Source organism: Natrix helvetica (assembly GCF_964273705.1).
Source record: "Natrix helvetica genome assembly, chromosome: 2".
Classification (NCBI taxonomy): domain Eukaryota; kingdom Metazoa; phylum Chordata; class Lepidosauria; order Squamata; family Natricidae; genus Natrix; species Natrix helvetica.
Genome location: NC_138552.1, coordinates 271,649,380 through 271,667,144, shown reverse-complemented (window position 1 = coordinate 271,667,144; position 17,765 = coordinate 271,649,380). Strand labels below are relative to the sequence as shown.

Sequence of the window (17,765 nt, the reverse complement as noted above, 5' to 3'; positions counted from 1 at the left end):
TGAAACTGGCTGACCATCTCAGCCCCCTGAGCCTCCAGACACTGGCACCTGGCCTCGCAATCCCGTAGGTCTTCCCTTTGCTAGGTATGTCTAGCTTAAGAGAAAGAAGGACTAGGGGAGACATGATAGCAGTGTTCCAATAGCTCAGGGGTTGCCACAAAGAAGAGGGAGTCAAGCTATTCTCCAAGGCACCTGTGGACAGAACAAGAAGCAATGGGTGGAAACTAATCAAGGAGAGAAGCAACTTAGAACTGAGGAGAAATTTCCTGACAGTGAGAACAATTAATCAGTGGAACAGCTTGCCTCCAGAAGTTGTGAATGCCCCAACACTGGAAGTCTTTAAGAAGATGTTGGATAGCCATTTGTCTGGAACGGTATAGGATTTCCTGCCTAGGCAGGGGGTTGGACTAGAAGACCTCCAAGGTCCCTTCCAACTCTACTATTGTATTGTATTGTATTGCTTGGAAAGCCTATGCTCATAGAACTCAGTGAGGTGCTTCTGCTGAGCCTCCTTCTTGGTCAGATCCAATTTGAACTGAGCAGGTTGTTTTGCCAACTCTTTCTCATGCTGGCTGCAACATGAGCGCCAACAACTGCTTCCTGTTGGGGCCCTAAGGAGCCCAGGCGGGTAGGCGAGGAGTGGGTGGAAGGGAGGGGCGAGAAGAGTCTGGTGAGGCACCCCTTGATGTGAGTGACATTCAGTTGGCCACACCTACCCAGTCACATGACCACCTAGCTATGCCCACCCACCCGGTGATTAAGCAGATCATATTAGTGGTCCATGGAATTTAAAATTATGCATGTAATGGTCCCTGAGGTCCGAAAGGTTGATAACCCCTGCCCTAGAATCTCCTGGTGATCGTCTACCCATGTATTAGCAAGGCCTGGCCCTTTTTCACTTCCCACTTTGGATGAGACCAGACAGGTGCTGCCATTTTCTGAATACTTAACACAGTGTTTCTCAACCTTAGCAACTAAGATGTGTGAACTTCAACTCCCAGATCTCTGGCTGGAGAATTTTGGGAATTGAAGTCCTCACATCTTAAAGTTGCCCAAAAGAAGAAACACTGACTTAAATATATAGCCAGCACTACTGTGGCCAAAACGAGAGTCCTGTTTCATTCCATGTCTATAGTTGTCTGTGTGCATGCATGCAACACAAATGCAAAATGACAAATAAGAAGTAAATTGTACTTCATGTCTGATGAATTATCTGGAAAATTCCATGCACTTCTTTGGCACAACAGTGGGTTGCCTGATGATGCCAGGAAGCAGTCTATAGATCTCATCTGGCTTTTGGTGAATAGGAACCAATAGAAAACTGTTTGTACCCATTACAGCAGCCACTTTTGCAAATGGAGAAACCTCTCAATGCAGCTGCTGTGTGTATCCACTATATCAGGGGTGTCCAAACTTGGGAACTTTAAGACTTGTGGACTTCAACTCCCAGAATTCCCTAGCCAGCCATGCTGGCTGGGGGAATTCTGGGAGTTGAAGTCCACAAGTCTTAAAGTTCCCAAGTTTGGACACCCCTGCACTATATGTTCCCAACTTTTCCCTTAACCCAAAAGTTATCCTTGATGTAAAAGTTCCAGCCCTTCTCTACTTCCCTAATACATTTTTTAAATTTTTTTTTATTGTTTTAATTATTTAAAATTATTTTGAAGCCATTGTTTGCCTTCGTCCTTACTTCTAAATTTGACATCCAGGTTCATATCTCAAGTGCATGATAAAAAGGAGAATCCATGTAGACGTAAGGTTTTTATTATTTCAATGACTTCAGACAAGACATGTACTGGTGCTCAATTCCATTTACAACGCTTTAAACTGAAATGAGTCAGTCTTTCTGGCAATTTCATCTTCCGTGTATGTGAGGGTTGTCAATCTTCCATTAGAGATACACAGTGATTTGTTGTGTAGACAGTTTACTTTATCCTCTACAAACATTTGTTTTTGGGGAAAATGTTGTTAGAGCCAGAAAACACTTCGACAATTTCCGCGAGAGATGCTGATTGCAGGATAGTGGAAGCAAATCAGGTATCTAAACCACGAACATCTGCGGGCATCTCAGACATTGACCAGAAAATTTGGCTGTATCTTTTATTCTCCCCTCTCTGATAAATACGTTCTGTAGAATTGCATTAAGCGCTAGAGCTAACAACTGTCCTGGCAGTGGAAATTCAGGTTATAATTATGGTTGTAAATCAAGGATTACCTGCACCACCACCTTAATGCTAATTTAACTCAAACCCATCTTTTCTTGAGCCCTTTCTACTTGGAAAAGGCAGAGTTTGTTGAAGGATCAGAGATGGGAAAGAAGAGGCCCATGAAGATTCGGTACACTATTTTGCTTCAAATCTAAACACCAGGCCCTTCCAAGGACAAACAATGACTTGAAGTGGCTTCATTCAAGCCTGAAACAAGGATCCTTATCTAGTTATGCCATAGTCAAGTGTTTGGGAAGCTTTTGCCAGGTTTGTCTATTTATTAAATGTATATTTATATTAAACCAATTTCGTTGTATACATGATGTACAATGACAATAAAGCAGGGGTGAAATCCAGCAGGTTCTGGAGAACCGGTAGCGAAAAGTTTGAGTAGTTCGGAGAACCGGCAAATACCACCTCTGGCTGGCCCCAGAGTGGGGTGAGAATGGAGATTTTGCAGTATCCTTCCCCTGCCACGCCCACCAAGCCATGGCCACAGAACCAGTAGTAAAAAAAATTGAATTTCACCACTGCAATAAAGGCTATACTTAAACTTTATTGACTACCCAACTCCAGTGGACTCCCCAGTTTGAAGTGGGGACTTTTCCATAATTTTCCAAGGAAAGAAACGAACTTCCCCAATCTCTTGTTGAATCGGAATGTTGTTCTGCAATTCTTACGTGAGCAATGCAATTATACCAGACTACCTGTAAAAGGGCAAATGCTTGGGTGGAACAGCTAGGGTCCTGCACTAGTGACCTCTTCCTTGTTCAAGATGCAGGGGGAGCTTGTGCTTCCAAGGGCTGGCCAGGCAGCCTTATTCCTTCCACGCAGTCACATTGGGACGCCCTGGTCCTAAGAAAGGGCTCTAGGGGTACTTGTCGTTGGAAGGTCTCAGTGGTAAAATAATAGACCAGAGGATCTAAGGCAGCATTCACACAGGACAGGAGCAGGACATATCTGTAAGCCTGATCTAAATGTATTGTATTCAACCCTGGTACAAGATAGCAAAGTAGTGTCAAATGGTAGGGCAAGAAGCAACCCAGAAAAATGGCCACATTCGTTACTACCATTAATCTGATCTTGGATATATTGATCAGCTCCATCTCCACACTTATACTCTGGTGGAAAACATGGAGCAGACTAGAGGAAGAAGCTACCATGACAGCCAATGTAATGGCATAGCATAGCACCATAGTACTGGAAATACCAGGATTCGTGATATATTTAGGATGTCCATCAAAACAGAGAGTGGAGCTTTTCCCATTCTTCTTGCCAGCAAAATACGTGGGGATGGTTCCCCCAATACTCAAGGTCCATATACCCACACAGATGTACTTGGCTTGTTGGCGTATGGCCTGTGACCAGGAGCTGAGTGGAAAACGCACAGCCATCCAGCGGTCTGCACTGATGCAAGTCAGAAGGAAGATGCTGCCATACATGTTAACCAAGAGCAGCAGGCCTGTCATTTCACATGTGATTTGAGATAGTTGGGGTTGCCAGCCATAGTAGTATATCCTCAGAGGCATTGTTGCCAACAGCAAAAGATCGCAGACTGCTAGATTCTTCATGTAGATGGTGATGATGGAACGGACAACATCTCTGAAGATAAAAATGTACAGTGCTGTAGAGTTCAGCAGGAGGCCTATCATAAAGATTAGTGAGTAGCTGCTGGCAAAGAACAGATTATGTTCCCTGGTACAATTGTGGCAGTTGCTGGAATTCATCTTTAAATGCCTAGCGGCGGATTCACACTTTGCAGTCTTTTAAAATTTCATATATCCTGGCTAGCAGGAACCAGGTGATGCCTTCCTCCTAGTTTAAAAAAAAAACAGATATTTGCAATTTATATTTGTGAGACTAGTTGCCAGGGTCAGATATTTCCTTTTTCATAGACTGTGTGAGACACTTTATAAAGTTCCATAAAATATATCCTTTCCCCCTAGGGTTTCAGTCTAAAGTTTCATACAAGCAAATCTTTCCTGACTTACAAATATTACTTTTCTTTCTCATTCTACCTGCTTAAATCCAATCTACTTAAAGCTAAGCTCCCTGTAGCCTTACTCATGTAACAATATTGGTGCTAAGTCGCAGTGGCGCAGTGGTTAGAGTTCAGTACTGCAGGCTACTTCTGCTGATCACCAGCTGCCAGCAGTTTGGCAAATTGAATCTCACCAGGCTCAAGGTTGACTCATCCTTCCATCCTTCCAAGATCTGTAAAATGAGAACCCAGATTGTTGGAGGCAATATGCTGACTATAAACTGCTTCGAGAGGGCTATAAAACACTGTGAAATGGTATATAAGTCTAAGTGCTAGTGCTAAGGACACTCAATTTTGTGCAACTTATGAGAAATTCAGCCAAGGTTTCAAGGTGGAACTCCTGTTCCAAAATAATGTTTTTTCTTAGTCGTCCCCCAGTGCACTCTTTTAAGCTTTACTTCTGAAACTCGAACAGTCTTTAGACTCCTTAAAACAAGCCCTCTAAACTTCACCGATCAGACAGGAAGCTGCGGTGTTGTAAATGGAAATTTAGCTAACTGCCATTAGATTTTAAGGGCAAAGTTCAGCTATGGTAATTCATAGACCAAATCGTTTTGCTGCAGAATGTTGCAGAGGGAGAAGTTAGCCAGAGGTGGCATTTAACATAGCAAGAAAGGAAGGCGAGGAAAAAGAAAGTGAATAGTTGAAGAAATGTAACTACTAGGAAGCAGCCCAACAGTAATCAGCAAATATTCATATAGTCTGACAAAGAATCAGAGGCCAGTCTATGTTTACGGTCCCTGATCTATAAAGCAGGGAGAAGCCAAGGAAATGCCTGGTTTTGGTTCTATCTTATGAAAGCAGCATCTGGGGCTGAGATCTTGCAAAGGGAGCTGGAGGCCCACACATTGTAAGCAGAATTTCTCGGTGGTTAGCTAGATCAGAAACACCTGAATTCTTTAACTGATCTAGAATATACCAGGAGGTTTCTTGCAGAGAGCAACAGAAGAAAGTAATAGGGTTTATCTGCCATAGCCCCATAAAGTTGGCTATCCAATTGGTCCATAATATTTGGTGAATGAATTAAATAGGTTTCACTTATCTTGAATTTTCTCCCTGACCAGTTCTTTACAGTAAAAAATAGGAACTTAGTCCCATCCTTCAGATAATCTGGAAGACTTTTAAAATCCAAAACTTCAAGCAGCTTTTCAAAACAGCCATATCTTATGGGTGCCATTGCATGTCTTTTATTATAAAAACTTCTTGGTTTTCACTTGGTATGTTCAGGTAGAAACTGGTTGGAAAAATAGTCTGATTTATAAGCCCTAAGTTACCACCCCAGGTGTTGTACATTATTGTAAGTTATAGCACTCGGTTTATAGGGAACAAGTTTGATGGGCATTTCAAGTTTAAACAACATTTCAGGTTTTTAAGAAGAGATCGAACAGCCATTTTTCTGGAATGGTATAGGGTCTCCTGCTTAGATCCCTTGGACTAGAGTAGAATTGGACTAGATAGAAAACTTCCAAGATCCCTTCCAACTCTGTTAACATGTGTGCAAATGTAGGAGATGGAAGAAGGATAAATATTTACTCATACGTAACTTCTTTGCAGATATAAGGAAGTTCTCAAATCAATGCAGTTCCCTATACTTGCTTTTAGAAAGGATCTTCCATCATGCAATTAAATAAGGCTAAAGAAGATAAAGAAGATTTTGATTCATCACATGCTAATTTTATTTTAAACCCCTTTTCTCATTACTTGGTAAGCTTAGGGGTGAAATCTGCTTTAAAATGGAAAGGGCTTCTGGCTGTTGATTGCCAAGTCAAAACGTTCAAGTCCTGTAGGCCTCTGAACCTGTGCAGCTTTAGTCTACATCCATGTAATTTATTTTGAAAATAAATAATGCCTGTTTTAAATCCTAATATATCCAACCTAAATTCTCCCTTTTCACATAGAAAAATGATGACTCGGTAGAAAAGGTCCTTTGCAAGGAGGAAGCACTGGATTTAGTTGTTGTGGCCTGCCAGTGGCCAGCAGAGCTGGCAGCAGATTCGTATAGTGAGGAGGTTGTGGAGGAACATAGGTAGGTCCTGGAGTCTGGGGAAGGCTCTGATGAGTCTGTTCTATGTCGGAGCCAGAGATGCGGCCCGGGCCATCTGACAGTTATCAGCTACCTTCTAAGTTGCAGATAAGTGGGGCAGAAGAACAGCTGGAGCTGTTTCCTGATGTGCGGATGCGCAGAGCTGTCAGGAGAAGGGAACAATTAAGGAACAGAGGTCGACTTGGGAGTAAAGGCATAAATTAATGGAAGCTGATTGGCCACTCCCACAGGAAATAAATAGGAGCAAAAGGAGAGTGGTGTTTGCAGGAGACAATTAGTTTGTTTCTTAGTGTGAAGATTTGCTTATCACAGCGATTCCTTGCCAAGTATTTCATTGTGCAGTATTGCACCTGGAAGCTAATGGCCTGGCTGATATCCAAGGACTGATAAGGTCTGTGGTTGCAGTTCCCCCTTGAAAGACTGTTTGCCGGGACTTTGCTGGATGTGAATGCTGGGAATTCACATTAGCCAAATATAAAGGTGTTTTTTTTCAGGACCAGGAGTCTGTTTCGTGATTTGGTGAAGCCTAGGTCAGAACATTAGCCCACAAAATGCCTAATTGAAAGAACAGGGAATGATAAGGCCTTTCTTTGGCTGAATGCCTGGAGAACCATCGCCAATTCAGATAGACAGCATTAGGGAGATAGACAGATGGACGGCACTAATAGAAAGCCATTTCATTTGAGCCACAATGAGCCATGATAGCGCAGTGGTTAGAGTGCAGTACTTCAGGCTACTTCTGCTGAGTGCTGGCTGCTTGCAATTTGGCAGTTCAAATCTCACCAGGCTCAAGGTTGACTCAGCCTTCCATCCTTCTGAGGTGGGTAAAATGAGGATTGTTGGGGACAATATGCTGACTCTGTAAACCACTTAGAGAGGGCTGTAAAGCACTGTAAAGAAGTGGGAGAAAAGGGCTGATGTCATGATGGCACAACATGTGATCTTGGTGCTCCGAGATCACAGTCGATATTTCTGCCGCTGAACGGTCCATCCCACAGAGATGGTGATTGAGAAGGGCATCTCCTGTTGATCTCAGGGACACCGCAAAGCCAATAGCCTATTCAAAGGAATAGCCTTTTTTTCCAGTGATAGAAACACAGCTAACGAAGCTGCTGAAGTTGGGACAGCTCCGGAACAGGAAGAAAGGGGAAAAAGAAAGTGTGTCAAATTGATGAGGAAATTTTATTATTAGAAAAAGAGACTACCCCCCCCCCAAAAAAAAATTAAGTTAAATTAAAATTGAAGACAGAAGACCGTAAGCGGCAAAATTAATCTACATTAAACTTAAGTGTGTTGTCCTGTTTCTAATTTTTTTTTTCATGGATGGAATTTTTGCAAAGGATACCTATTTTTTAAACTGAATGGATTAATTTTTTCTTCTTCTTTTTTCACTTTTGCTTACACCTATGGATTAAAATTTTCCTTCTTTTTTTATAATGCTTGATTGGATTGATTGGATTGTTTTTGATCTTCATTTAAGAGTTTTTTTTCTTTCTTAAGCTTGGAATATAAAGAAGATAAGAAGGATTATAAAGAGGGTTGTAACAACAGGAGGAAAAGCAGTTACACTGCTAGAGGCTGGAGGCTGGATACATTGTTTTTCTTCTTGCTCTTTGATCACTTGAGACTCAAGGTTCTTTCAGTTAGTTTACTGAGAGTGACAGTAGGAAGAGCACAGGTTGTTTATACAGGTGCTTTTTGGAAGTTCTATCACTATCTATCGGAGGGAAGACAACATTTTGACTTGAAAGATAATAAACGAACTTATTTGAAGTTTATTAAAATAGCCTTGAATCCTATAGTGGCAGTGCCTGCAAAATTGGAAGAATGGCGCAGCAGGAAAAAGAAACTGTAACATTGCAAATGATTATCTTTGAAATTCAAAATCTATTAGTTGTGACAGAGAGAATTGAAAAGAGATTGGAGAATATGGAATACAAAACAGAAAAATTTGATGGAAAAACTGAGGATGTTTATCAAATGAAGAAAGTGGAGGATAGAGTTCAAAAAATGGAAGAAAAAAGTGAGCAAAGAGATAAGAAAACTGTGGATACTGACAACAAAGTGAGTGTGGTTAGTAATGGCAAGAGCGGAATATGGAAAGGGGAGACAGATGGATTGGAACTCCACCCCAGACTTCAAAACACAGAAGAAGAAAAGAGAGAAAAATTGATGGAGATAAGGAGAGAAATCTTGACAGAAGCACCAGTGATAACCAAAGATAAGCTGATGAAAAGATCAGATGCTGGGTTTCGAGCTTTTATGAGATACGAAAGGAACAACTTGTTGAGAAGAGAAGTTCATGTAATATTTATTAAGAAAGTAACTAGAACATTAATGCTACAAATGGCAAGAGATATAAGACTGCACTATTACTGGAAAGATACAGGTTGATGCAATGAAAATGTATAATAAAAACTAAGCTAAATTTAGTTTACTAGTAGTATGTATAAAATGAAGCGACAACAGCTATAGTTAAATAATGATTAACAATGATAACAATACATATAGATATATTAGTTTGATAATATGAAATTTTATATAAACAACACACGGAGATTATGAGAGGAGGTTGAAAAGCCTTAACTAGAATATGTTATAAAGATGTGATTGGATGATTTTAGGATGATTTAATAGAATATCATATAATCCTATTCTAGATTTTGAATATTATAAATAAAAGGATGTAAAAGCAATTATAGTTAAATTAAGGTTGAGATATAATAATCGTGATATACATGAATATAGGTGAATTTAAAATATGCGACTTGATATGAAAAGCAAGTGATGACTATGGAAGAGATGCATGGAGATACTGTAACCAACCGACACACTTTCTACAATTTGTAATGGAAGATTATTCTTTTTATGTTTGTTTGTCTTTGTTCAAAAATAAATAAAAATTGTTTGGGAAAAAAAAGCACTGTAAAGCAGTATATAAGTCTAAGTGCTATTGCTATTTCTCTGCCCCATAATTTTATGCAAAGAAACATTGCATTATGCTTTCTAATTGGCTAGATGCAGCCACAGAAAGTTAATCTGTAAGATCATCCCTAGAGTAGCCCTCCTAACTTTGTAGAGTGTGAACATGCTTGGAGTAAAACAAGGGTGGCACCTGTAAGTACTGACATAGGTAGTAATGACATAATGCAGGGGTGTCCAAACTTGGGAACTTTAAGACTTGTGGACTTCAACTCCCAGAATTCCCCAGCCAGCATGGCTGGCTGGGGAATTCTGGGAGTTGAAGTCCACAAGTCTTAAAGTTCCCAAGTTTGGACACCCCTGACATAATGCAACTTATATAGTTCTGTTCGGAGGACATATAGTCCTTGACTTACCACGACAATTGAGCCCAAAATTTCTGTTGCTAAGCAAGACAGCTGTTAATTCAATTTTGCCCCATTTTACAATCTTTCTTGCCACAGTTTTTAAGTGAAACACTGCAGTTGTTAAGATAGTAACATGGTTGTTAAGCAAATTTGGCTTCCCCATTGACTTTTCTTGTCAGAAGTTTGCAAAAGGTGATCGCATGACCCTGGGACACTGCAACCGTCATAAATGTGAGTCAGTTGCCAAGCTTCTGAATTTCGGTCATGTGACCATGGGGGTGTTGCAGCAGTCGTAAGTGTGAAAAACGGTCATAAGTCATTGTTTTCAACGCCGTTGTAAGTTCAAACAGTCACTAAATGAACTGTTGCAAGTCGAGGACTACCTGTAGATCATTACATTATTTGGTTTATGATGTTAAGAAACAGGTCATCATTTTGTTTTGCTGTTGCAAGCAATGGCGGCTTGTAACAGATGGCTCTCCCCAGTGGTGCTTTATCAAGAGGCAACTTGACTTTCTGGTTTTTCTTTGAAGAGGTTTTCCTTCTCATCCAAAAAGCTTCTTCAGCTCTGAGAAGCGAAACGCCTTCAAAGAAAAACCAGACAGTCCAGTTGCCTCTTGAAAAAGCTCCTTGGGGACAACCATCACCCGGATGACTGAGAATCTCCATAGAAACAGAATGCCTATGCTCTGTGTTACGGTTACACCAAAATATGCCAAAATTAATAGCCGTTCTTGCTATGACTGAAATACTGCATGTGCTACTGATATAACTGAGCGGGGCGGGGAGAGCTTAGATTGAATCTTGTGAAGTTGATGACAACATGCAAGAAAATTAAAGAGATAAGATACTATGAAACGGTGTCACATCTAGCTGACAGGAAGTTCCCCATTTACAGCACATCTACAATTGGGGACCAGAAATTTAGTTGGTAAGCGAGGTCAAGGGTGTCAAATTCAAGGCCGGATTCAGATTGCGGGGTGCTTAGATGTAGCCCCCAGGACCACCCTGGAAACAGTGATGGGCGGGCCCACGGTGTCTCCTGAGCTCAGTTTTTGGCTGTGACAGCCTCCTGCAACCCTCTGCCAGCGAAAACGGAGCTCTGGAGGATCACACACAGCTCTCCCGAGCTCCATTTTTGCTGACAGAGGGTTGCAGGTGGCTGTTACAGCCAAAAATGGAGCTCAGAAAACTGTTTTCGCTGGCAGAGCACTCAGGCCACCACACGTGTCCCCCGACACAAGTGACTTCGAGCCCCAATGCCCCCCACACCAGGTCAAACTGATGCAGCCCTCAATGAAATCGAGTTTGACACCGCTGAGCAAGGTGGTTCTTGAGTGACTCACACCTGATTTTATGACCTTGTTTGCCATGGCTGTTAAGCTATTCACTGCAGTTGTTGAATGAATCACACAATTGTTAAGCAAGTCCAACTCCCCCCCTAGAGTTTGCTTGTTGGAAGATGACTGGGAAGGTCACAAATGGTGATGAGATGCCCCCAGGACATTCCAACCATTATAAATGTTTGTTAAGAGCGCCCACATTTTGATCACATGGGGATGTTGCAGGGCATGTCAAATTTTTCAACGTTCAATTTCCAAACATTAGGGGTGTTCAGAATTTGTGATCTGCCTTGGGGATTGTAAAGATATTTTGGCTACTTTAATATAATTTAGATGTGCTTGGTAAGTAACTACATAAATATCATAACTTTTAAACATTTTGTTTGTTTCTTTTGACAGTCGTAAGTGCGGTCTTCAATCAATCAATCTTTAATGCTTCTAGACCGCCCCCTCTCCCAAAAGGGACTCGGGGCGGTGTACAGTCCGTGCAGAATATGACAAAATACAATACAAAATTAAAATTAAATGTACAGTTGGCATGGAGGAGGTTAAAATGTAATTTAAAAGAACTGTACAAAGCTATAAATATAAGTTTATAAACCCCTAAAATAGATACAATATTAAAAACAATACCCCTAAAAATAACCAGTTGATAAAACATTTGCCAGGAGGGACAGTTGTGATTATGCCAGGCCTGCTAATCGGAACAGGTGGGTCTTCAATTTTTGCCGGAAGGAGCGGAGGTCAGTAGTGGTTCTAATGTCGGGGGGGAGGTCATTCCAGAGGGTTGAGCCCATCACAGAGAAGGCCCTACTCCTTGGTGTCGCCCGTTGGCAATGATCAAACTGATCTGGGCAAGCCATAAGGAGAGAAACAGTGAATTCTTCCCAAATCCAGTCAGCCGGTAGATCCCAGCCTACAGCTACCAACATGCTAGGGCTATGTCTTATAGCAAGGGTGTCAAACTCAATTGCATCAGAGTTTTGTTTGACTTTGGGGGGGCACAATGGGCGTGGCCAGGGTGGGCATGGCCAGCTCAACGTCACTTGTGTTGGGGCACCTGTGGTGGCCTAAGCGCTCTGCTAGAGAAAACAGGCTTTTCAACTGCAACAGCCGCCTGCAACCCTCTGCCAGAGAAAACGGAGCTCAGGTGGGCTGTGCATGGCCCTCCCGAGCTCTATTTTCTCTGGCAGAGGCACCACAGATCAGTCCTTCATTGTTTCCAGGGTGGTCTCGCGGGCCAGATCTAAGCATCCTGTGGGCCAGATCTGAGCCCTGGACCTTGAGTTTGACACCCCTGTCTTATAGCAACAATGAAGAGTTGTTGCACAGTCATGCCTTTATCTGGGAGGGGAAAAGTAAAGGCCATAAATATTTCCAGAGACACCACGTAAGAGAGGCCTTATTAGAGATTTTGATGAAAATTAAAGGAAATTTCTATACAAAAAGTCCCAGATGGATATCAACCATGGACGCAATGATCTACCCCAACGTAATAGATTTGAATAGGATACTGACCTATAAGGAGTTATTGGATAGACAAGGAAAACTGAAAACAAATCAAGAGTTAAAATTACAGGGAATTGAAATAGACTGGTCGCCGTACCTACAGATTCAAACAAGATAAAAGAAGGATTTAGAACAGTACGTATTTCAAAATGAACAACAAGAATTGGATAAAATAGTAATAAGGATGGAAGAAAAAATGATTACCAAAACGTATAATTGTCTTTTGAAATTTAAAATGGAGGAAGAAACTGTGAACGAAACAATGGCAATTTGGGCTAAAACTTTTGGGTACAACATTGAATTGGAGCATTGTGAAAAATTATAGGAAAAAAATTATAAATTGTCGATGTCGGCAGCACACAAGGAAAATATCTACAAAATGTTTTATAGGTGGCATTTACCCCCGGGTGAGATTGGCCAAAATGTTCCCAAATAGACCCCCAAACTGCCCAACAGGGGACCTTCTATCATATGTGGTGGACATGTCCCAAAGCTAAGGAATTCTGGATAAATATTCAAAAATGGTTGGAAGAAGTTACAGAACAAAAAATCGACATGAAGCCTGAGCTGCTTCTTCTGGGAATAATAAAAGGAAATAAGATGTAGAATAGATTATGCTCCATATAATTATCGCAGCCAGAATCTTATTTGCCCAAAATTGGAAACAAAAAACCATTCCCTCAAACGCAGAGATTATAAAAAAGGTGCTAGAATGTGCAGAAATAGATAAATTAACAATGGAACAAAGAGATAGAGAGGAGACAGAGTACTATTATAAGGCATGGAACAGGTGGTATAATTGGCTTGAAAAGAGATGTAAAATTAATGCATAATGAATACATAGAAAATATAACAAAAGGAGATATTCAGAAAGTAATAGAGATGTAAATATTGTATATATTGTAATAAGAAGTAATCATGAAACAAGGAGGCATATATATGAAACAATAGGTCGTACAATGGAAAATTTGAAATTAGAAAAAAGAATACTGATAACAGAAAGCTGTAAAAGTGTAATTGTGATTTTAATGTTTAAAAAATGCTGAATAAAAATGATATTTAAAAAATAAGACTTGTTACACAGTCAACCAGATATTTAGGCTGGATTTGGCATTTTTATCCACCTATTGTTATTATTGGTAATTCATGATTAAATTCACCATCTGTTGGAAGCATAATAATTCAAATCCTAACAATGTCCTAACCTATGAAGGTAATATCTAAGACTACAGGCAGTTCCAAACAGAGTGTCTTTTTGTAGAATTATGGTGTTCAGATCCAATATGTTCAAAATTTCCAAATATCAAAGGAGTCCTTTAGGTATTTCTCTGAAGGATCCAATCATGATTGGTATAACAGCGGAATTCTTTTCTATAGGCATTCAACTTCCATCTACAAGTCTTGGTATTTTGTAATTTTTTCCCCAAATTACATTTTTCTCCTCAATCCTAGCATCCTCTGTTATAAGTGACATCAATGAACCAGGTTTTCTTTTCAATAACTTGTATCAGGCATGTTATGAACAAGGAGCCTGTCCTTTTGGATCTTAAAATCCATAAAAGCTCATCCATTTTTCAAAAACTTCTCAACTTGATGGCCTTAATGGTTCTTGCTATATTCAAATTCAAATTGTGGTAACTTTGGGTCATGATGCTTCTTGTATTCAATTTATGTAATTTTGGTGCAGCCACTGCTCGGATGATTAGTTGTTTCACCCTTTTCACCACAAAGGCAACATTTGCTGTTGTTTCTTACAGGCTCAATGTTCACTTTGAGGGCAATCCCTTGTTCTTCTAATTCTTTTTTCTTTTTAAGTTCCCTCCTTTCTGTCAAAATATCTTTATATTTAACAATGTTTCCCATATTAATAATATTTGGCTGTATTAACACTTCCATTGTCGAAAACCAAACTGGCATCTTCAAATAGTGCTTTTCTCTAACTTTCTCCCATACTACTAATAAAGCATTTCTTATATAATTGTCTGATACAATCTAGATACGAAAAAGATACTAAATTAAATGGCTTCCACATGGAGATGACAGAATTGGATGAAATACTTACAGGAACAGAAGAGCGAATGATTTAAAAAGTATATAGTTATTTACTGTGTGTTAAACTAGAACAGGGGTGTCCAAACTTGGGAACTTTAAGACTTGTGGACTTCAACTCTGGCTGGCTGGGGAATTCTGGGAGTTGAAGTCCACAAGTCTTAAAGTTCCCAAGTTTGGACACCCCTGAACTAGAAGAACAGGTAAAAGAAACAATGATAGCGTGTGCAAAAATTTTTGGATATCCGATAGAGTTTGATAAATGGCAGCAACGATGGGAACAAACTTATAAATTAACAATGGCAACTGCATATGAAGAGAATTTGTACAAAATGTTTTATAGATGGCACATGTCACCTGAATGATTGGCAAAAATGTTTAAAGACAAGTCAACCAAATGTTGGAAATGCCACCAAACACCGGGATCGTATTATCACATGTGGTGGACATGTATAAAAGTGAAAAAATAATGGGCAATAATTTGAATGTGGTTGGAGAAGATGATGCAGTAATATATTGACTTAAAAGCGGAATTGTTCTTGTTAGGTATCTTACCAGGAAACTATAGTAAAGAAAATGTATATTTGATTATTCAGGTAATAACTGTGGCTAGAATTGTGTTTGCACAAAATTGGAAAGCTGAAGAAATCCCTAAAGATGAAAATGTGATTAAGAAAATATTAGATTGTGCAGAAATGAGTAGATTATACTAGCAATTAAAGGAAAGGAAGAATCTGATTATTATAATATATGGGATTATTTTATCATTGGTTAGAAAATGAATATGGATAAAAAGTATAAAATTAAATAATTTAGGAAGAGAAATATTATAACAGGAGATATGTTAAGTTGTAATGTTAAAATAAGAATAGATATATATATAAAGAATTTGGTGGTAAGATATAACTATTATGACACAAAAAAAATTGTACTCAGACAACACACTGATTAATGAATGATGAAATGTTTGTTTTTAAAAGGAAAAAAAAACTTTTACCAAAAAAAATGCTCACTTTCATGGAATTAGTCAATAAAGCTTGTTTTTGAGCTGTGAAAACAACCTCTTCAGTTTCTTTCTTTCACACTGATATTAATCAACCTCAAATGTGCTTTTTATTGACTTTTCAGTGATCGTCCATTGGCTTGTTCCTCCACTTAACAAATCAGTTTTGAATTGTTTCATTTCTATATTCAACCTTGATTGGATTGAACTGATTCTGTACTCAGCAATGCTTGAAGTGATTGAAGTAAGGCATACAGAAAGAAACAGAATAAATTCTGCCTAAATCCTGAGTTCTACTCTTTTAAGCAGCCTGTGTAGTGGTTCCAAGCCTGCACCCCCTCCCTCTTACTCTTATTTTTTCCTCGCATTATACACAATTACAGCTATCATTGTCCTAGAAAAGGAGAAAAGCTTAACTAACTCCACCTTTTTCCTCTGTGGTGCATAATCTTATATCACATCCCAGCTTCCCTTCCCTTTAACTTAGAAGATTTCATCTTTCTTGGAATTAAAAATATAAAAATATTATAATTACTGCACACTTTTCTGCATCTTTCCCAGCTGTGCTAGATATTTTTCATAAGTCGTCATTGCTTTATTTCTGGGTTGTTTAGCCAAAGACTGACACATCAGTTAACCACCATTAGTTACTCTAAGGTAGTTTGTTCCTCAGGTACTTTAGTTTTTCATGAAAAATCAATGGAAAATCCTTCTCCACCTTTCAAGGGTTTTATGGATTGAGTCACTGATCATTTCCCTATTCAGCTGTATACTGGATTCAACTAATATTAGAATTCTAGGGTAGAGCAAGATATTTTGAGCTAACTTTCTTTGACCCCTATAGTACCTATGAGTCACAAATCTCTAGCTGGTTCGCACATCACAATAAACAGTAGAATACAATTTCTGTAATGTATGTAATTACAGAATAGCATGTAATATTAGCTATAGCTAATGCAACTACAATGGTGTAATAACATATAATATTAACAATAGCATGGCTTAATAGGATGAGTTGATTTGTGTAAATGCTAAGAAAGTCTTGAACATCAATGCTATATCACAAATTCCTCAATTCCATTTTAGCTTAGACGTAGAGCATTGGAAGAAGTGAGGCAGTCATTTCTAAAGTAGACTGTCAAAAAGGCCCAGTCTTAACCTTTTAGTCTGAGCAATTAATTCTGCTCCTATATTTGGGAGCTGTATTAGCTGGCTTAACCATCGATTTATTTCTGGGGGGAAAACTAATTTCTAATGCGCCTTCATATTCCTCAAGAAACATCTTTATTCTTTACAGCCCTTCGTTTCTTTGCATAGAACCTATCAGGAAGGAAATGTATGGAGATTCTCCATCATCCATAGCGGTTGTCCCAGTTGAATTGAAGAACCTTCTTGGATGAGAAGCAAAACGTTTTCAAGGAAAAAAGAAACAAGACCAGTGTCACCTTTGGGGACACTCAAAGTAATCTGTCTGAAATTTGTTATAGATAATCTGCATCATTTGGCTGCTACTACTAAACATTTCATCTTACTGTTTCAACTTGAAACAGTGATGGTATTACATCTCTGATTATGAAGGAACGGGGAGGGACAAAAAAAATTTTAAGAATAACCATTACAATCCAAGATATCTGTTTCTTTCTGTTTAACACAGAGTGACTATATACATCAGGGTGGGAAATTAATCTATGGATCGTCAACCCAGCAACCTCTCCTCCAGGTATTCCCTAATTCAGAAGGTCTATTTTCTCCTCCCTTTCCAAAGAACTTACTCACAGAGATTCACATCCTGGAATGACTGGTCATAAGAGCAAGGAGCTGCTTGAAGAGATCATCTGCCTGTATGTTTTCAGCACAATCATCTTCCTTCCTGCTGTTTAAAATGTAACGCTGAAGAAAGCCACACTCCCCCTCCTATGATACAAAACCGCATGTCAGCCTCTGCTTCGCTATTTGCTTTCGGCTGCCATTGAAATGGGGAGGGAGGGCTTGGTATTTGGGAGAGGAAGTTTTAGTACAGGAGAGATTGTAAAAAGGGAGTTTTGTTTTCACCGTCTACTGTGCATACTGGAGACTGGTGCTCAGTCAAGGCCAACCGTCCTGCATACTAACCTGATGATGCTCCTTGAAGGTGAAACTCACATGACCCCTGAGGGATTTGCAGATTGGACAGTGGGATGAGGGCTACCAGGGTGAGGGGGTTTGGTCACATATTGATATCTATGATTTCGCACCTTTTG

General features: G+C 39.6%; 1 protein-coding gene across 1 annotated transcript; it reads right to left on the bottom strand.

Moving 5' to 3' along the window:
* Positions 1–1,664: 1,664 nt before the first annotated feature.
* On the bottom strand, positions 1,665–17,395 carry LOC309388017 (lysophosphatidic acid receptor 6-like). The gene is made up of 2 exons (XM_081944984.1): positions 17,302–17,395; positions 1,665–4,022 (listed from the first exon to the last, which is right to left on the bottom strand). Exon 2 carries the CDS (start codon positions 3,932–3,934, stop codon positions 2,978–2,980), a length of 957 nt encoding a protein of 318 aa, XP_081801110.1. The 5' UTR covers positions 3,935–4,022; positions 17,302–17,395; the 3' UTR covers positions 1,665–2,977.
* Positions 17,396–17,765: the final 370 nt, after the last annotated feature.

Excerpts from the sequence above, each read along its gene's own strand:
- LOC309388017 (XM_081944984.1), bottom strand. The coding sequence starts at position 3,934 with ATGAATTCCAGCAACTGCCACAATTGTACCAGGGAACATAATCTGTTC.